The 18,177-nt window shown below is 36.3% G+C and overlaps 1 protein-coding gene across 8 annotated transcripts in view; it reads right to left on the reverse strand.

The window, feature by feature from the left end:
* The window catches only part of Atf2 (activating transcription factor 2), a 93,204-nt gene that overhangs the window by 50,422 nt on the left and 24,605 nt on the right, over window positions 1-18,177 (reverse strand). For 5 of the 8 annotated variants that reach the window (XM_052723588.1, XM_052723580.1, XM_052723584.1 and 2 more), the window contains exons 3-5: window positions 13,709-13,784; window positions 3,790-3,841; window positions 3,547-3,616 (exon numbers count right to left, since the gene is read on the reverse strand). In XM_052723588.1, the coding sequence (XP_052579548.1) occupies window positions 3,547-3,594 (48 nt within the window). In that variant the 5' untranslated portion in view covers window positions 3,595-3,616; window positions 3,790-3,841; window positions 13,709-13,784. The remainder of the gene's footprint in view (window positions 1-3,546; window positions 3,617-3,789; window positions 3,842-13,708; window positions 13,785-18,177) is intronic. The other 3 variants (XM_052723583.1, XM_052723581.1, XM_052723585.1) reach the window with 3 other exon arrangements.

An 18,177-nucleotide genomic window follows, 5' to 3' on the forward strand; every position in this document is an offset into this window, starting at 1 on the left:
GGGTTAACTGACCGTGGAGTCAGGTGTTGAACGTTCCGAGTTACCAGGGCAAAGTCTGTGCGGGGCCTTACAACTTGAGTTCTACACTGTGGACCCATGCGGTAGAAGGAGAGACTGACTCCTCCAAGTCGTCCTCTGACCTCCACATGTGTACTATGAACACACAGGTGCCTACACACAGACACATACATGAGATAATTAACTACCCAGCTCTCTTCTTTATTTAACTTGGTACCAAATCCAAAAAATAAAAGTCAGTCTGAGTTATCAGGGTGTCAATCTAGTCAGTGGAAACTAAAATCAAACTCAAATGAAGAAAATATGGAAGAAGTCTCAAAGAATTTTTTAATTTTTAAGATTATACTTTTTACTCTTACTTAACTTTATAAAAATGCAGGCAAATGATAGCTCTAATTTGGATATTAAAAGTCTCTTTCTCGGCTGGGCGGTGGTGGTGCACGCCTTTAATCCCAGCACTTGGGAGGCAGAGCCAGGCGGATCTCTGTGGTCTCCAAAGCGAGTTCCAGGAAAGGCGCAAAGCTACACAGAGAAACCCTGTCTCGAAAAACCAAAAAAAAAAAAGTCTCTTTCTCCTTGTGTCCACTGTTTCTACCAACCTAGTCTATCTTTCACCTTGACCATTATCGTCTTCTAATTTCCTTGCTTCACACTGCTCTGTGAATAAACCTATATATCTCATGTCCACAGAGCTCTACAGGTAAGATTTTTCCCATCTCTCTGATCTCTTGCCAAGCTCCTCATTGGTCATCATACATTTCAGCCACAATAGAAACATGCAGCTTCTTCCATATTTTCTTCATTTGACCTCTTGTCCAATCTGATCCAATCGTCACCTTACCCTTAACACATTTCTACACCAATCTACTTAAATAGCATGTGGGCAGGGGAGAAAGATAGCTCAGTGTTTAATTGCATTTGCTGTGCAAGCCTGGTGACCTGAATTCCATCCCCAGAAAGCACATACAGGTAGAGACAACCAAGTCTTTATGTCCAACTTCCACACATGCATATGACACACGTACCTCCCACAATAATGATAAATAAAAAGGAAAGTAAGGGGCTAGAGAAATATCTCATAGATCAATAACACTTGCTGCTCTTCCAGACAACCCAGGTTCTGCTCCTAGCATCCACATGGTGACTAACCATCTCTAACTCCAGTTGCTGGGTGATCTGACACCCTCTTCTTGCCTGTGCAAGTACCAGGTATGAACGTGGCGCAGACTTACATGCAGACTAAGCATCTATAGACATAAAAATTATATAATTATAAAAATAAAATCCAGCTCTACACCCCCCTTTCTTACTAGGGACTAAATGAACTTCATGCTAGGTAAATGGTTCACCACTGAGCTATATTGCCAACCCTCAGACAACTCAATTTTTAAAAACAGATAAAAGAGCTGGTAAAACAACTTCACAGAACAATAAAGATATACAAATGGCTGATAAATACATCTTAGAAATGTGGCTATCTTTTCAATAGTCATCAAAGAAATGAGACAGCGCAATGAGATACTAATCTATGCACAAGAAGATGAGTCAAATTTAAAAGAATGAAAACACCAAATGTTAACAAGAATATGGCATAATTAGACATCTAATAAATTATTGATGGGAACATAAAGTGGCCCATATGTTTTAGAAAGCAATCTGTAATTTCCTAAAATGATAAGCAAGGTTCTATCACATGATTCCATCATTACACTTCTGGTTGGTAATCCAACAGAAACCACAGCATTGGTTTTATTAACCACATAAACCACAGTACACATAAAGATTTGCATGCAAATTTCACTCATTTTATCTTTGGGAACTAAATTTGGAAATAAGACAGCTGCTAGATAAACTTTGGAATACAATTAACCAAATAAAGAAAAGAGGCTTATTTAGCTAACTGTTCTAGAGGTTGGGAGGTCTAAAGTAGTATGATCTTAAACACTTCACAAAGGTCCCACCTCCAAATACGTTAACATACAACTTCAGAGGTTAAGGTTCCAATACATGAATTTCTGGGTGGTACAATCAAATCTTAGAGTCCCTGTTATGTGACCAACTATTTTCTTTATAAATGGCCAAATATCTAAACTGCTGTATTAGTTAATAGTTATAGAAAGTAGACAGACAATTGAAAACTCATATTCTGTTATGAAAGAATCCAGAAGAATGTGCATACTCCATGAATCTGCTTGGACACAGTCTGGAGAGTACAATCAAGTTTGCAACAATAGAAGGCAGATCAGTAGTTGACAAAAATGAGAGAACTTAGAAATGGGTACAAGGAAATTTGGGAATGATGAGTCTGTTCACTATCATGACTGTGGTTAACAGTTCTCTGAACATATTTCCATATGACAAATCATAACACTCGTAAGGTGGTACCCCTTAGCAGGTAAAAGGGTTTACTTCCAACCTGAGGACCCGCATTTGATCCCCATAAACCCATCAGGTAGGAAAGGAGGGAAATGATGCCTACAAGCTGTTCTCTGACTTCCCCATGACATATGTGGCATGTGTGTGCCCACAGCAAATGTCCACAAACACACACAACATGCACACATCAACAAAATCAATAATTGTATTTTTTTTTTTTTTTTTTTTTTTTTTTTTTTTTTTTTTTTGGTTTTTCGAGACAGGGTTTCTCTGTGTAGCTTTGCGCCTTTCCTGGAACTCACTTGGTAGTCCAGGCTGGCCTCGAACTCACAGAGATCCGCCTGGCTCTGCCTCCCGAGTGCTGGGATTAAAGGCGTGCGCCACCACCGCCCGGCTCCAATAATTGTATTTTTAAAAAAAGACAAAGCATAATTGTATTTTTAAAAAAAGACAAAGCATCAAACCATGAACTATCATGAAGTTTATTGTTTGTCTATTACATTTCAACTTAAAGTATCAACTAACAATAAATAAAAACCAATAAAGTACTTTAATGTCTATGACTTAACTCTGTATGTAAATACTCTAAGTTTACTACACATTAAAAATCGATTCTTCTTTAGTGTCTGTAGTTAAAAGATTAGGATAATGGTAAAGTAAGTAATAATTTAATGTCCTATTAAAAATTAAAATATCATCTCAAAATGCTTCCACACATGCTTTGAATTAAAGATGTTAGACTTCAGAACATTAATAGATTAGTGATACTGTCTGAGGTAGGTATCAGCTAGTTTTATAAAAGTTCAAATAAGTGAAACAATTTCTAAATACAGCAATATATTTTTCATTTCCAATGAGGTCATTTAGCAATGATTTTCAATGACTATAAATCAAATAGTATTCTTTTAAGTTTGGGGTTTCTGTCTATGATTCTGACCTTTACTGTAAGATGAACTACTTCTACTGGGCCATACTGCCTCTTCTAGAACTAGGATTGATTATTAAAGAAAGAATTTTTAAATGTTTCTGTTTTCTTTTTAGCCTATTTCTAACCTTATAAAATCACTATAGTAAAGCCTTAATAACAATATATTCTAGAAATGATTTAATGAAAAAAGCATACAAGATCAATGTAAGTGCTGGATGTATTACCTGGCCACACCCAGGGGCAGTACATAGAAAGGGTTTGTCATCACTCATATTCCACAGGTCCTTGTATTACCTGTAACAAAGCACAGGGAGTTAGGTGTTTGGGGGATGTTTTTGAATACAGAAGAATTTCAAATATAAATCTCAAGATCTTATTTCCACCAAACTTGCTAACTTTTCTATTTGAATGCAACATTTTTAACCCTGTCTTCTGTGGGAGCCCAGGTAAGAAAGCTGTTAACTTACTGTGAACTTGTATGGGGCAGAGTGCAGAATATTCTTCCCACAGGGTGTCTTTCTAGAAAGAATTGCATAAACTATGGTAAGTGCATGGACTTGAAAGCATGGAAGTGAAGGAAATGCCCTGGCGTGACCAGAGACAGGTCGTAACACCTGGTGTATTCTCTCGCTGTACTTGTTTTTGCTTAAGCAACTGTAAACATCACCTCATGCTTTGCTTGCTTTAATAATAAAACAAGAGGTGCTTTGTTTGCAAGTGCAGGGGTCCCCCTGGTTTGCCACACAGGTTTTGGAGTACCCTTCAATTTTCAGAGTCTTAGCTGCACTGGCCACACAACAGCTTGACAATCTTCTACCTTTACTAATGTGAGAGTGGAAACATGCAACATGCAAAACCTATGCTACAGAAAGGATTAGAACGTTGCCACCAGGTTCTTTTCTGCACAACTGTGTAATAGTCATTCAAAAAGTACAAATTCCACACACTAGGCAGCCTTCCATGGGTCAGACTGCAGAAGTCACGCAGCAAGATATCTATCTCTAAACTGAAATTCTTGTCAAGTATTTTTCTATTTATTGGCTAAATATGTTTTGTCTGGATGTCCTTCTAAAACATCAATTAATTATAAACAAACTCTTAATTCCCTTCCTAATGTTACTTTTTCATGTGTGCAAAGTACTAGGGCAAACTCTCAAAGGGAAATACAATATAAAAGAAAACTATATTTTGACCTCTAGGCACCTCTTCTCCTAGCAGAAGAGCTAAGATAACATGGTGTGAGGGTATTTTCCAGGACCTCTTGCAGACAGAAAACTGAAAATGTTCAAGTCCTTAATATATAATGGTATAACATTTGCATACAGTGAAAGTCCATCTGTAGTCAAATTAACTAAAAGACAGAGAGGGAATATATAAATTAATAAAATTACAGATGAAAAGGGGACATCACAACAGACACCAATGAATTCAGAGAATCCTAAGTACATACTTAAAAAAATCTGCAGTCCACCAATTTGGAAAACCTAAAAGAAATGGATGAATTTCTTGATGTATATGATCTGCCAAAGTTAAACCATGATTAAAAAAGCAATTTAAACAAATCCATTACCCCCAGTGAAATAGAAGCAACAACTGAAGTCTAATAACCAAAACAAACCAACAAGCAAAAAACTAAAACAAAAAAAGTCCATGGCCAGATAGATTCACAAAGAATTTTACCAGATCTTCAAGAAGTAATGGCAACATTCCTCAAATTATTCCACAAAACAGAAACTAAAAGAACATTTCTTAATTCTTTTTGTAAGGCCACTGTTACACTAATACCAAAACCACACAAATATAGCACAAAAAAAGAAAACTACACACCCATATCCATTAGGAATATAGATGCAAAATTTTTCAATAAAAGTACTTGCAAACCAAATCCAAGAACACATCAAAAATATTATCTGCCATGATCCAGTTGGCTCCATCCCAGAGATGTAGGATGTTTCAACATATTACACTGATAAACATAATGCACTATATAAACACACTGAAAGATAAAAACCACATGATCATCTCATTAAATGCAGAAAAGGCCTTTGACAAACTCCAACACCACTTCATAATGAAAGTCCTGGAGAGACTAGAGATACAAGGGACATGCCTCAACATAATAAAGGCAATTTAGAGAAAGCCCATAGTATCAACCTCAACAGATGAAAACATAAAGCATATCCAATAAACTCAGCAACAAGACAAGGATGCCCACTCTCTCCATACCTATTCAATACGGTACTTAAGTCTAAACTAGAGCAATGAGAGATCAAGGGGGATACAAATAGGAAAAGAAGTCAAATATCTTTATTTGCGGATTATATAATTTTATATATAAAAGACTCTAAAAACTCCCACGAGGAAAACTTAGAGCTGAAAAATACTTTCAGCAAAATAGCAAGAAACAAAATTAAAACAAAAATCAGTAGCTTTCTTATTATATACAAATGACAGACTGAGAAAGAAATCAGGAAAACAGTACCTTGAAAAACAGCCTAAAAAATAAAATAAAGTATCTTGGGATAACTCTAACCAAGTAAGTGAAAGACCTGTATAATAAAAACTTAAAAGAAACTGAAGATACTAGATGATGGAAAGATCTCTCATGTCACAGATTAGTAGGATTAATATTGTGATAATGGCCTCCTACCAAAAGCAATCTACAGATTCAGTACAATCCCCATAAAAATTCCAACACAATTCTTCACAGAAGCTGAAAAAAACAAATCTTCAAATCCTATGGAAACACAAAAGACCCAGGATAGCTAAATGAATCCTGAATAATGAAAGTGCTAGAAGTATCACAATCTCAGATTTCAAGTTGTATTATAGAGCTATTGAAAAACAAAACAAAACAAAACAGCATAGTACTGACATAAAAACAGACAGGTTGACTAATGGAATTGAAGACCCAGACATAAATCCACACACCTATGAACACACCTGATTTTTGACAAAAGGAAAAAAAAAAAGCCAAAAATACACATTGAAGCAAAGATAGTATTTCCAATAAATGGTGCTGGTCAAACTGGATGGCTGAGTGTAGAAAACTGAAAATAGATCCATAGCCATCTGCATAAAACTCGACTCCAAATGGATCAAGGACCTCCACATAAGACCAGGTATCCTGAATCTGATAGAAAAGTGGAGAATAGGCTTGAATTTACTGGCACTGGAAAGGACTTTCTGAATAGGACACAGGCACTAAGACCAACAATTAATAATAAACAGAACCTTATGAAGATGAAAAAGACACCTCATTTGAACAAAGCAACAGCCTGCAGAATGGGAAAAGATCTTTATCAATTATATATCTGATACAGGGTTAATATGTATGGATAAGTATCTAAAATATATAATGAACTCAAAAAACTGAACACCAAGAAAACAACAAGTAAAAACTAGGGTACAAAACTAAGCTGAGGTCTCAGAAGATGAAACACGAATGATTGAGAAACACTTAAAGAAATGTTCAACACTCTTTTCGATTTCATCTTACCCTAGCCAGAATGGCTACGACCAATAAAACAAATGACAGCTCATGCTGATGAAGATGTGGGGTAAGGGGGAACACTCCTATATTGCTAGTGAAAATGCAAACTTGGACAGCCACTATGAAAATCAGTGTGGTAGTTCCTCAGGAAGCTGGGAATCAATCTACCTCAAAATCCAGCTATACTACTCTAGGACATATACCCTACTACAGAGGACTTGCTCATCCATGTTCTTTACTGTTCTATTCATAATGGCCAGAAATTAGAAACAGCCTAGATGTCTATCAACTGATGAATACGTAATGAAAATGTAACACAATACACAGTAGAATATTAATCAGCTGTTATGAAAAGAGAAATTATGAAAATTTCAAGTAAATGAATGGAGCTAGGAAAAAAACCATCCTGAGTGAGGTAATCCCAAAAGATAAATACTGCATGTATGTTTTCTATTCTATATTGATATTAGCACTTAAGCTTTCAAAATGTGTGCTATAATCTAAATAACCACAGAGGGTAGGTACCTAGTAAAGGGAGGTGGTCTTTCCAAGGAAGGGGAAATAGAATATATTGTTATGAAAAGATAAAGGGGAAACTAAATTAGGAAGATTAAGTAGGGAGGGTGGGAGAGAAGGGTAGGAAATATGGGGAGGTACAGCTAATACTAAAGGCCATTTGAAAAACCATATGGAAACTTATTAATGCAGAAGTGTCCTAAAATACATACATATATGAAAGGAATCTAAATGGAGTCACCAAATAATAGGGGAGACAGTGCCCCATCTAGACATCACATGCCACTAAGTACAACTTCCAATGCCAGGAAAGGGTTAGTCATAGCCTAAAGGAGCCCCATGGAAACCCCTCAACATCACAGGCTATTTACACAGCTATTGTCTGCTCTCTACAACCTGATGGTGAGATCCTATTGCTGCAGACAACATTTACACATGTCATCAAACATGGAGAAGTCAAGCTGGTGTCTAACAAGAAAGGGATGTGCTTCACCCCTACTGACTAGTGTTCACCGTACAAAACAACTTGGTATGTTGGCACGTAACCGTAACCTCAGTGCTAAGCAGAGGGGTGGGCAGAAGGTAGGAGGATCACTCAGAGATTCAATGCCAGCCTGGGCTACATAGTGAGGCTTGGTCTGAAAAACAAAGCTAAGAACAATGGATAATATTAGAAAAACTCCAGTGGAAAACAGACAACATGCAAGAAGACATGGTTATTACTGAGAAAAGGGCTACAAACTGAGGTAAAATTTTAAAACAAATGAAGAATGCCCTTAGTAGGCGCATCAAGAGACTAGACAGAACTAAGGAAGGAACCAGTGAGCTTGACTGAGGACAGGCCAATACAGCATTCAGAACTGAAATCTAAAGAAAAATCCCAACCAAGAATAGAACACGCAAGAACTGTGGGGAATAAGTAGCAAATGCCAGGCACAGTGGCTCCCATCTGCAATCTTAGCACCTGGGAGGCTAGGGCAGGGTTCTCCTTGCCATATCTTCAAGGCTTGCCTGGGCTACCTACTGAGTTTAGGTCTGCGTAGACTACAAGTGAGAACTTGGAGAACTTGTTTCATTAAATAAACAAACAAACAAACAAATAAGACATGCTTTAGTTAATAACAGCTGGGTTTTTTATCAAGATACAACACCACAGACTCCGGAAGCTCAGAAAAGCAGCAGCAGCAAAAATTAAGACCTCAGCACATTATATTCAAAATGCAAGAAAATTAAGCTAAGAAAAAAAATATCTTGCCAGGTATGTTGGTGCTGGCATTTAATCCCAGCACACAGGAAGCAGAGGCAGGTGTATCTCTGAGCTTGAGGCCAGACTGGTCTACAGAGCTAGTTCCAGGACAGCCAGAGCTACACAGAGAAATCCTGTCTGGGGGAAGGGGTGGGGAGTAAAGAAAGAAAAAAAATGCTTTGAAGGCAGATCAAAAATTGAGAGCAAATACTGATGGTCTACAGATTATTTTGTATGTTTCACCTTTTCCAAATACACATATTGTGTGTGTGTGTGTGTGTGTGTGTGTGTGTGTGTGTGTGTGTGTGTGCGCGCGCGCGCGCGCGCGCGCGTATGTTTATGTCTTTACAGTAAGATAAATATATTTTCTTAGAAGGATTTGGTACATAAAAGGGTCTTAACAAACAAGAAATATTCATTTTTTCCCAATCTGTACCTTTTACTACAGTGCCCCACAAAACAAATCCTAAAGCATATATGTAACTTGTTTATGATATACAAATCCCCAAGGGAGCATGAAATGAGAGTCATAAAGCAATTGTCATTAAATGATTTCCCCCTAGTCATGAAAAGACTTTCTCCTTAGTAATAAAAAGGTTACGGGACAAAATGCTGACAGACCAAACAAGTACTATTTCCATAATTATGGTTTATAGAGTGAATAATTCAATTATACAACAGGATTTTAGTTCATCAAACATCTTCTTACAACAATTGATAAAATATGACTGCAAATTCTTTGCAGCTCTCCTCATATCAAGAGTTTATGTTTCTTCCCTTGAATCTAGGTGGGTTTATAACTACTTCATCTAACAGTGTCATAGAAATGACAAAAGGCTAGGTCACAAGTCCTACACTCTCTGCCTTAGTCATCTAGAACTTGCTTGTTCTTCAAACGCTACTGCTCAGGTCACTCTAGGTCAGCATCCTAACATCATGACAGAAGAAACCATTCAAACCTCCCATCTGGAGATTTAGCCATCAAGAAACAGAGGCAAGTCATCTTACTGCACCATGTCAACTGCTTGGCCTAGTCAATCTGTGAGTACTGGTTTTTTTTACAACTAGGTTTAGAACATTTCTGTATATTTATCATTTATCTCAAAAACACATCCTTGCAGAGCTTCTTAAAGCAGGACTGGAGAGATACAGTAAGGCAAAAAGGTGATTTTTTCTTAAAGCAGGACTGGAGAGATACAGTAAGGCAAAAAGGTGATTTTTGTTTGTCTGGCTCAACAGAATAAGATGGTTGGATTCTCCTATTTACTTCTCAGGTTCAGCTTGTTGTGATTCATACTCAAGCAGCATATGGAGAAACTCTTACTTGTATATTTTTAAAGAATAAAAGCAAAAAAAAAAACCCGACAATTAACAAATTAGTATTATTATGTCAATGGCTTTTACTGCAGAGTCTAAAAAGAACATTTAGGACCCATACAGGTCCTTGAACAACTTTACAGGAATTGACAATACAATCTATTTTTAAAAAAAAAAATCACTCTCAGAAAGAAGCAAATGTGGTAGAATTTTAAGATACACATTGTTAGAATAAGAAAGTTTCCCTCAGTATATACTGTTCTAGGAAGTTTTATTTGTTTTGTTTTTGAAACAAAGTTTCATGTAGACTAGGACAGCTAGTTAAGTACCTGATGCTAACAGATTATTTTATTTAAGTATATGATTTTTTTTCTTTCCTTTTCTTTGGGGGGGTGGGGAGACACTATGTAGACCAGGTTGGCCTAGAACTCAAGAAATCTGCCTGCCTCCCAAGTCTGGGATTAAAGGTGTGTGACACCATGGCTGACCATTATGTTTATTTTTAATTTGATTTTTTTTTGAGAATTCAAACCAAATACTATATTTACATCACCCCCTCCCTACTTCCCCTCCAATTCCTCCTGTTCACTCCTTCAATTTTTTATTTTTTTAATGTAGTCAATCACACTGAATGATTCTCAGTTGATAAACCAACTAGAATGTTTGGAGAAATCCTATTTTGGAGATATACATCTCCTGATTTTATTTGCTAATATTTTGTTTTATATTTATGTTCATCAGAAATAATCTTATTATGTGTTATTTTGTGATGGTTTATAATTAGAGTTGGGACATGTTAATTCTTTTTTAACTTTCTAAAATAATCTATATAAAAGCTTGTATTAGAGCTGGAGAGTTGGCACTTGCTGTTCTCCCAGAGGACCCAGGTTCGATTCCCAGTACCCATATGGCAACTCAAACCATCTATAACTCTAGTCCAAGGGAATCTGATGCCCTTGTCTGGCTTCTGTAGGCAAATCAGGCATGCATGTGATGCATATACATACATACATGCAGATAAAACACTCATTCACATAAAATAATATATCTTTAGAAAAAAAGTGTATATTTGAAATAATTCACCAGTGAAGCTTTCTGGGCCTGGGGATTTCTAGTGGGGAGGTTTTAATTCATAAATTTAGTATCTTTAAATAGATACTATCTAAAACACTTATATTAGGTTTATTTTCGAGGAATTTCCCATCTATGCTTTCAAATACATTCACCTAACTATTAATAACATTCTCTCACCTTTTTCCATGTCCATTAGATGCATGGTGATATCCTTTTAAATTAATAATGTTGCTAGCTTTTTTGTTTTCTTTAATACATTTTCCTAAGAGGTTAATTACTTCCTTACTTTAAATTTTTGGCTATATCCATTTACTCCATTATATCCCTGTTGTCTATTTACCCAATTCCATTGTTATACTAAGTCGAATATATAAAAATAAAAAGTAAACTGCACATCTGAAAACAAAAACCTCAAACCCCAGAACAAACTATATTTTCACAAGTACTTAAGACGGTCTAGATAAAAGGAAGCTATACCATGTTCATACACTGCAAGAGCCTGTGAGATGATAGTTCTGCTCCAAGTAATCTCTTTCAGATCAAGGTCAGTCCCAACCAAAATCTCAGCAGGTTTGGGGGGGAGGGGAGACAAAGAGGAAGGAAGGGAGGGAGGGAGAGAGAAAAAACTCTGATTTTAAGATTTATAAAGGGCAAAGGTAATCCTGAAGACATATAATCAAGCTATAGAATTTAGAAAAATCAGATATTATATCAAGATCCACTCTAATACAGCAACGATTAAGACAGGGTGGTTATCAGTCAAACTGTAAAATATAAAGCAATGGGAAAGAATTGAGTCCACAAATAGACCCACGCATAAGATCACCTGATTTGTACAAAGGTTTCAATCCTGACTAATTTCAGTGGGAGAAGAAATGACTTTATCCAAATTTGGTTCTACAAATTTTCTATCAATAGTATTTGACTTAACTAGTAGCTTAGGATATACCCTTTACAACTCTGGCTAATTAATCCTTTAGATAAATGTTTCCAAAAGCATACTCTACAAGGATATTAGTAGTTATAGAAAATATCTACATCCAAATAAATTTAGGAAATGTTGTATATGGGTTTCATTTTGAGAGTCTTGACTCTCATTTTGAGAGTCTTTAATGCTATGTTAAATCAAAAAAAAAACCAAAACCCATGGATTCAACCTTTTGCCATCTCACATTACATAAATCAAGTCAGAGAGATGAGTTAGAATATGGTAACGATCTTCATGATTTTGATACAGGCAAGTTTTTCTCTTTTTTTACTTGACATTTGTGAGTGTCTTGCCTACATGTATGTGCAATCTGTGTGTGTGGTGCCTGTAGACAATGAAAGAGAGCACCAGATCCCTTTGAGTTACAGGCAGCTATGAGCAGCCATCTGGGTGTTGGGAACACAACCTGGATTCTTCGGAAGAACAAGTACTTTTCAGTGCGGATCCAACTTTGTAGCCCTAAAAGTTTCTTTAAAAGAACCCAAAAAGCAATGTTCAGAAAGAAAAAGATTGACAAAACAAAACTCTACAAAGTGTATTTTGGTCTATTTATACTTCCATATCAAGCAAAACCAAAATAGTACACCTAAGAAATAAGACAAAAATATACAGGTACCTTCCTTCATCCATACATGTGTGTTCCAGAAAAACCTTTTAAATCTGAGATGGTTCCATACCATCAAAGAATCATTTATTTAAAAATCACTGAAGAGAGACAGAGAATTCAAAGAAAACTAGCCAGAACTACATAGTGAGACCCTGCCCCCAAACAACAACACAACCACAATATTAGGAGAAAATTGATGTCACCTTTACAGTGTTTAGATCAAGCTGACAACACATATATCAGTTGAACAACAGAATTGAAATAAAATAATTGCAGAGGATAAAGAAGTGGTGTTAGAGCTGAATCTAGTAAAACTTCTTTATCCCAAGTACAAACAAACAAACAAACAAAAAACCCACAGAACATATGAAACAATCTCTATCTAGCAAGCAATCAGCCCAAGCCAATACATGTTAACATTTATTAAGACACTAATCCAGTCTTTTCAACAAGTAAATTTCATGGGGAAAGAGGAAGAGAAGAAGGAGGAACTTTTTAAGCTTAAATGAACATCTAATAGATATACTACCCAACAATCTTGATCCTGATTCAAATATAACTATAAAAAGACATTTCTTGGTCAAGATTACTTTCCTTTTCTGCAGAATTTCCACTTAAAGACTCAAATTAACCCTTTTAACAACTTATAGCTTGCTTTTTTAAAGCAGGGCACTGGTGTGAACTCATGATCCTAGTACCTGGTAAACTGAACCAAGAGGACTTGAGTATATGACATTTTGTAACTCTTATTTGATATTTCAACACTTTCCTAACATATCAACAAGAACTCATTTTAGAGGACATTAAAACCATAAAACATGAATTTGGATAATCTTTTTCATTGGTTTGCTTTGTTTGAGATAGGGTGTCGCTACCGTAGCACAGGCCTTGATCCTTAATCTTGGGGTGGGTCCTGTCTCTGTAATGAGATTATAGACCTGTGCTACTACAGCAGTTATTTTAATGCTCTTAACTCAATAATTCAGAAATGAATACCAACTGAAAAACATACTAATAAGATGCTTCAGATTTAGGGAAAAAGCACTGAAATATGCATCTAGTAGATATAACTTATGAAAAATAAGTTTCATAACTTTTATTATGAAACATGGCTCAAAATATTAACTACTGTATCATGCACTTACCTGGCAGAATTCACATGTAACTTGAATTTCATTAAGTTAAACAGCTTATCATGTCCTCTGTTTCATGGCAAAGATACTGAAAACAAAATGGTTTCACACTGTTACAAATAGCACTGAAGCACTTCTTGAAATACATTGATTTTGAAAATGAAAGTACTGGATCACTCTCAACACTATATCAGCAAAAATCAAGAATATTTATAACAATACATTACTTCTGAAATACGCAAATTTACATAAATGCATTAATTAGAGGTATTAATCCATCAAGCTCCGTGAAAGGGTAAAGAAAGAAAGAAGTATTAAATTTAGTCCTTAGGGCATGGTTGGCCAGCAGCCATTAAAACAGCATTTTTTTTTTTCTTACATTTGAAGTCTGAAAAGAAAAACAAGACCTAAACCAGGCTTGGTGGTACATGCCTGAAATCCCCACTGGAAGGCTAGGCAGGAGGATCATAGCCAGCCTGGGTTACACAGGGATACCTTGTTACAAAACAAAACTTACACACACACACACACACACACACACACACACACACACACACACACACGAAGAATTCTTCAAAGTTTCTACTTAGAAAGTTATCAAAATTTATTTGTTCCTGAATATAAATGATCTATATAAAGTTTCCTCTTCCATAACTTTGCAACTTACTTACTGTTAGCTTAAATATAAATCTGTGAGTTAGCTACCTACGGCAACAACATCACTCAGAAACATAAACATGTAAATATTAACTATATATATAGACAAATTGATAGTTAAAAGAACCTTCTTAAGGAGTTGACCCTTGGTACCTCCAGTGTCACTGTTTTCCTCCAAAACAAGTACCTTACCTACACAGCCACTTTCCTAGCCAACTGACACAATACCCATTCTCTTATCACCATTATGTAATACCCAGTGGAGATAGCTATAAATACTAACAGTTCAAGCATCTACAGACAGAAATGCTAACAATTCCTCTAAGAGATTCTAAGTGTTATCTCTCTGATAATCTAACTAAATCTCAAACCTTTTAATCAGGGTTCATCATGTTTTCACAGCAAGTTTGAAAATATCTTTATATAACAGAAGCTGCCAAGGGAGCTTATAAATGGCTTGTGAAATGCATGACTTGAAGTTCAAAAATCATGAAGAATCTAAACTATGGCCTTCCCATTCCTAAAAAAACTCTAAGTAGTTGCATTTCAGTGTTTCAGTACCAATGAAGACACAAATGCCCAGTAAAAATGTGGTGTAGGTCAGAGATTAACCACAACAAGTATCGGAGAACCAAGTTGAAGGACCTTTAATGTTAAGCAAGTGCTGTTATGTGAGGTGGGAAGACATTAGTCCTACAGATCCAACATCCAAGAATGAATACACTGTTTTCAGAGCCTAAGCTTTAACTCAATCACTGTGTGCTTTTAAAAGGGGATATCTATAATATACTTTTGAGAGCAAAATAAAAAATAAGCAAAATAATTTATTTACCATAAGCACTCAAATGGAAGTCACTGGGTTTTTTTTTTTTCTTTAAAACAAGAACAAGAAGTAGTAGAGATGGCTCTGATGATAAAGTGATTTGCCCCAGGCTTCTGATCTCTCATTTTTGTTACAGAGACTCTAATTCTCCAGACCAGCAATAACTTAAGAGTATTTTATATAAATTCATAGCTACTGAAAATACATAGCAATACAATTTCAAGTGAAAAGATTTTTATAAATACTGGGTAATAACTCCATATTAAGCACTCGTTAATTTTTCCACTGATAAATCTCTAAGTTAGTCTATATATAAAACATGACCAGCATCACTTTATTTGTATTTGAGTGATGTAGAAATTGGTTATAGAGCTGCCTACTGTGGGTTATGCAGGAAGAATGTCTTGAGTGTGAAGTCAACTTGGGCTATCCAGTGAGTTCTAGGTCAACCTGGACAACAGTCTAAGACTTGATTAAAGCTAAATACCCATAACTCTAAGCTAAAATTAAAGTACCTTACCAGACTGTGAAAACCTAAATAACATAAACTCCTTTGAGAATTAAAAAAAAAAATTGAGAATTAGGCATCCTTCATATGCCAATATGCTATCATTCAAAAAGAGCAAAACAAACAAACACTTAAAGTTCATGTCTTAATTGGGATTTGGAAGATTACATGTTCCTTCTGAAAATACACATTAAATTGCACCTGTTGAAATTAGTAAGAAAATTTATATTTATTCCCACTAGTGCATACAAAAAAGGGCGGGGGGGGGGGGAGGAGTCAGGAGACACCTAGAGTATCACCTAGAGTATCACCATTCAGAGACAACTGCTGTTACATATTTCTATCTTGTCAATATATGGACATATATAACTTCAAAAATCACATAAAGTTTTATAGCTTTAAAAGACAACTATCTGGGCTGGAGAGATGGCTCAGAGGTTAAGAACACTGGCTGTTCTTCCAGAGTTCCTGAGTTCAATTCCCAGCAACCACATGGTGGCTCACAACCATCTATAATGAGATCTAGCGCCCTCTTCTGGCCTGCAGTGCAGACATGCCTGCAGGCAGAACACTGCATACATAATAAAAATAAAAAAATAAAAAAAGACAACTATCTAAATTCTGTCATAGTACTCAACAGTAATGCCACTAAATATTAAATGATACTTTATTTTTGAGGCAGTATCTCACTATATACCTCTGGCTGGCCTGAAACTTGCTTTGTAGACCATGCTGGCCTCGAACTTTGAACAATTCTCCTTTTGCCTTCCACGTCCTGGAATGAATTACAGGCCTTGCTTAGATACCATTTTCAACAACTATATTGTATCAAACCATGGGTATGACCTATTTATTTAAGATGTGAGTTCAAAATTCTCTCTCTTGAATATAGATGATTTTGGTGTGTGTATGTGTGTATGTGCCTATAAGTTGATAAGGAATAAAACAGGGATGTATATATGTTAGGCACGTGCTCTAGAACTGAGTTATACTCACAGCCATAGGTTTTTACTTATTACATGGATTTCTGACCATGTGTTCTTGATTTAGTAGTCTTTTAAAATTTATTTTAAACTTAATTTATCTGATGGTGTTTCTGTTCCCAAAGTAATAAACTCTGGAGGGGGCCTGGGCAGACTACCAAAGGAAGTGACGCCTGAATTGAGCCCTCTCAAAGGGAAAGACAAGCCTGTTGGCTATAATTTTCACACACAGGAGATAACATATTGAGCCACAATAAAACAGATGCCTGAGAAGGCAAACCACCTGCTGTGCAAACAAGACTGGAGTTTGAATCCACAGAAAGCATGTAAAGTGTTTAAATTTAGAGTTGGGCAATGGTGGCGCACACTTTTAATTCCAGCACTCATGAGGCAGAAGCAAGCTGATCTCTGAGTTCGAGGCCAGCCTGGTCTCCAGACTGAGTTCCAGGACAGCCACAGAGAAATTCTATCTGAAAAAACAAAAAACAAAAACAAACAAACAAAAAAACATTAAAAAGAAAATTTATTCAAAATTGCTGTAAAAAAAACTGAACACACACAAACACACAGTTGTTTTTTTGAGGCAGAGTCTCATTTATGTAGCCTTGGCTGGTCTGGAACTTACTACATATAACAGGTTGACCTTGAACTCCAGAGACCTGCTTGCCTGTGCCTCCTGAGTACTGAGATTAAAGACACGCACCATAAGGACTGATTCACTTCTTTTTCTTTGAGACAGGGTCCCATGTAGCTGTCTTGGAATGCCTGATCCTCCTGCTTACCAAGTGCTGGGATTACAGGAGTGTACAACAATACCTTGCTTAAATTAAAAAAACCTACTAATTTTTATGATTCTGAATGAAGTGCATGTATCTATGTGTGGCAGGGGAGGACAAGTGTCCCCAGAGATCAGAGGCAGTGGATCCTCTTAAGGCTGGAGTTACAAGTGATGGTGAGCCAGCTGATAGAAGGTGCTAGGGATCCAACTCTAATGCTCTAGAAGAACAGTAAGTGTTCTTAACCACTAAGCCTTCTCTTCAACACTAAATTCAAATTTTTTAATTTGGCAAAATCACTAATAAAAATGTAGAAGGTGTCTAAGAGAAGGTAACACTATATCTAAACGAAGAAAAAAAGAGAACAGGATACTGCTAAATTCAAGAATGAATGATAACCTGAACTCAAGCAGTACTAGCCAAAATGAGAGGAAAGGACCAGTTATGAAGAAAATCCTCTTAGAGCACATACAGCTTTAAATCTTTAACACTGTTTTCAGAGCCCTACAGCCTGATGCCTGCCTTCCACCCCAGTCTACACTATCTCTTAGTCTGTCCCTAGTTATGTGGGGTTTTAATAAGCTCCCTTCCTCATCCTAGAACAACCTTGTGGCTCACTCTCATTCATCCCCTTTTCAGTTGACACTGATCACCATGATCTCCCTCATCTACTCTCCCTCTATCCTGAAATTCAGATCTTACTTGCTTCAGTATGTAGTCAGTAAACACTATTT

This window comes from Peromyscus californicus, unplaced genomic scaffold, assembly GCF_007827085.1.
Source record: "Peromyscus californicus insignis strain IS unplaced genomic scaffold, ASM782708v3 Scaffold_7__1_contigs__length_154581171, whole genome shotgun sequence".
In the NCBI taxonomy this organism is placed as follows: Eukaryota; Metazoa; Chordata; class Mammalia; order Rodentia; family Cricetidae; genus Peromyscus; species Peromyscus californicus.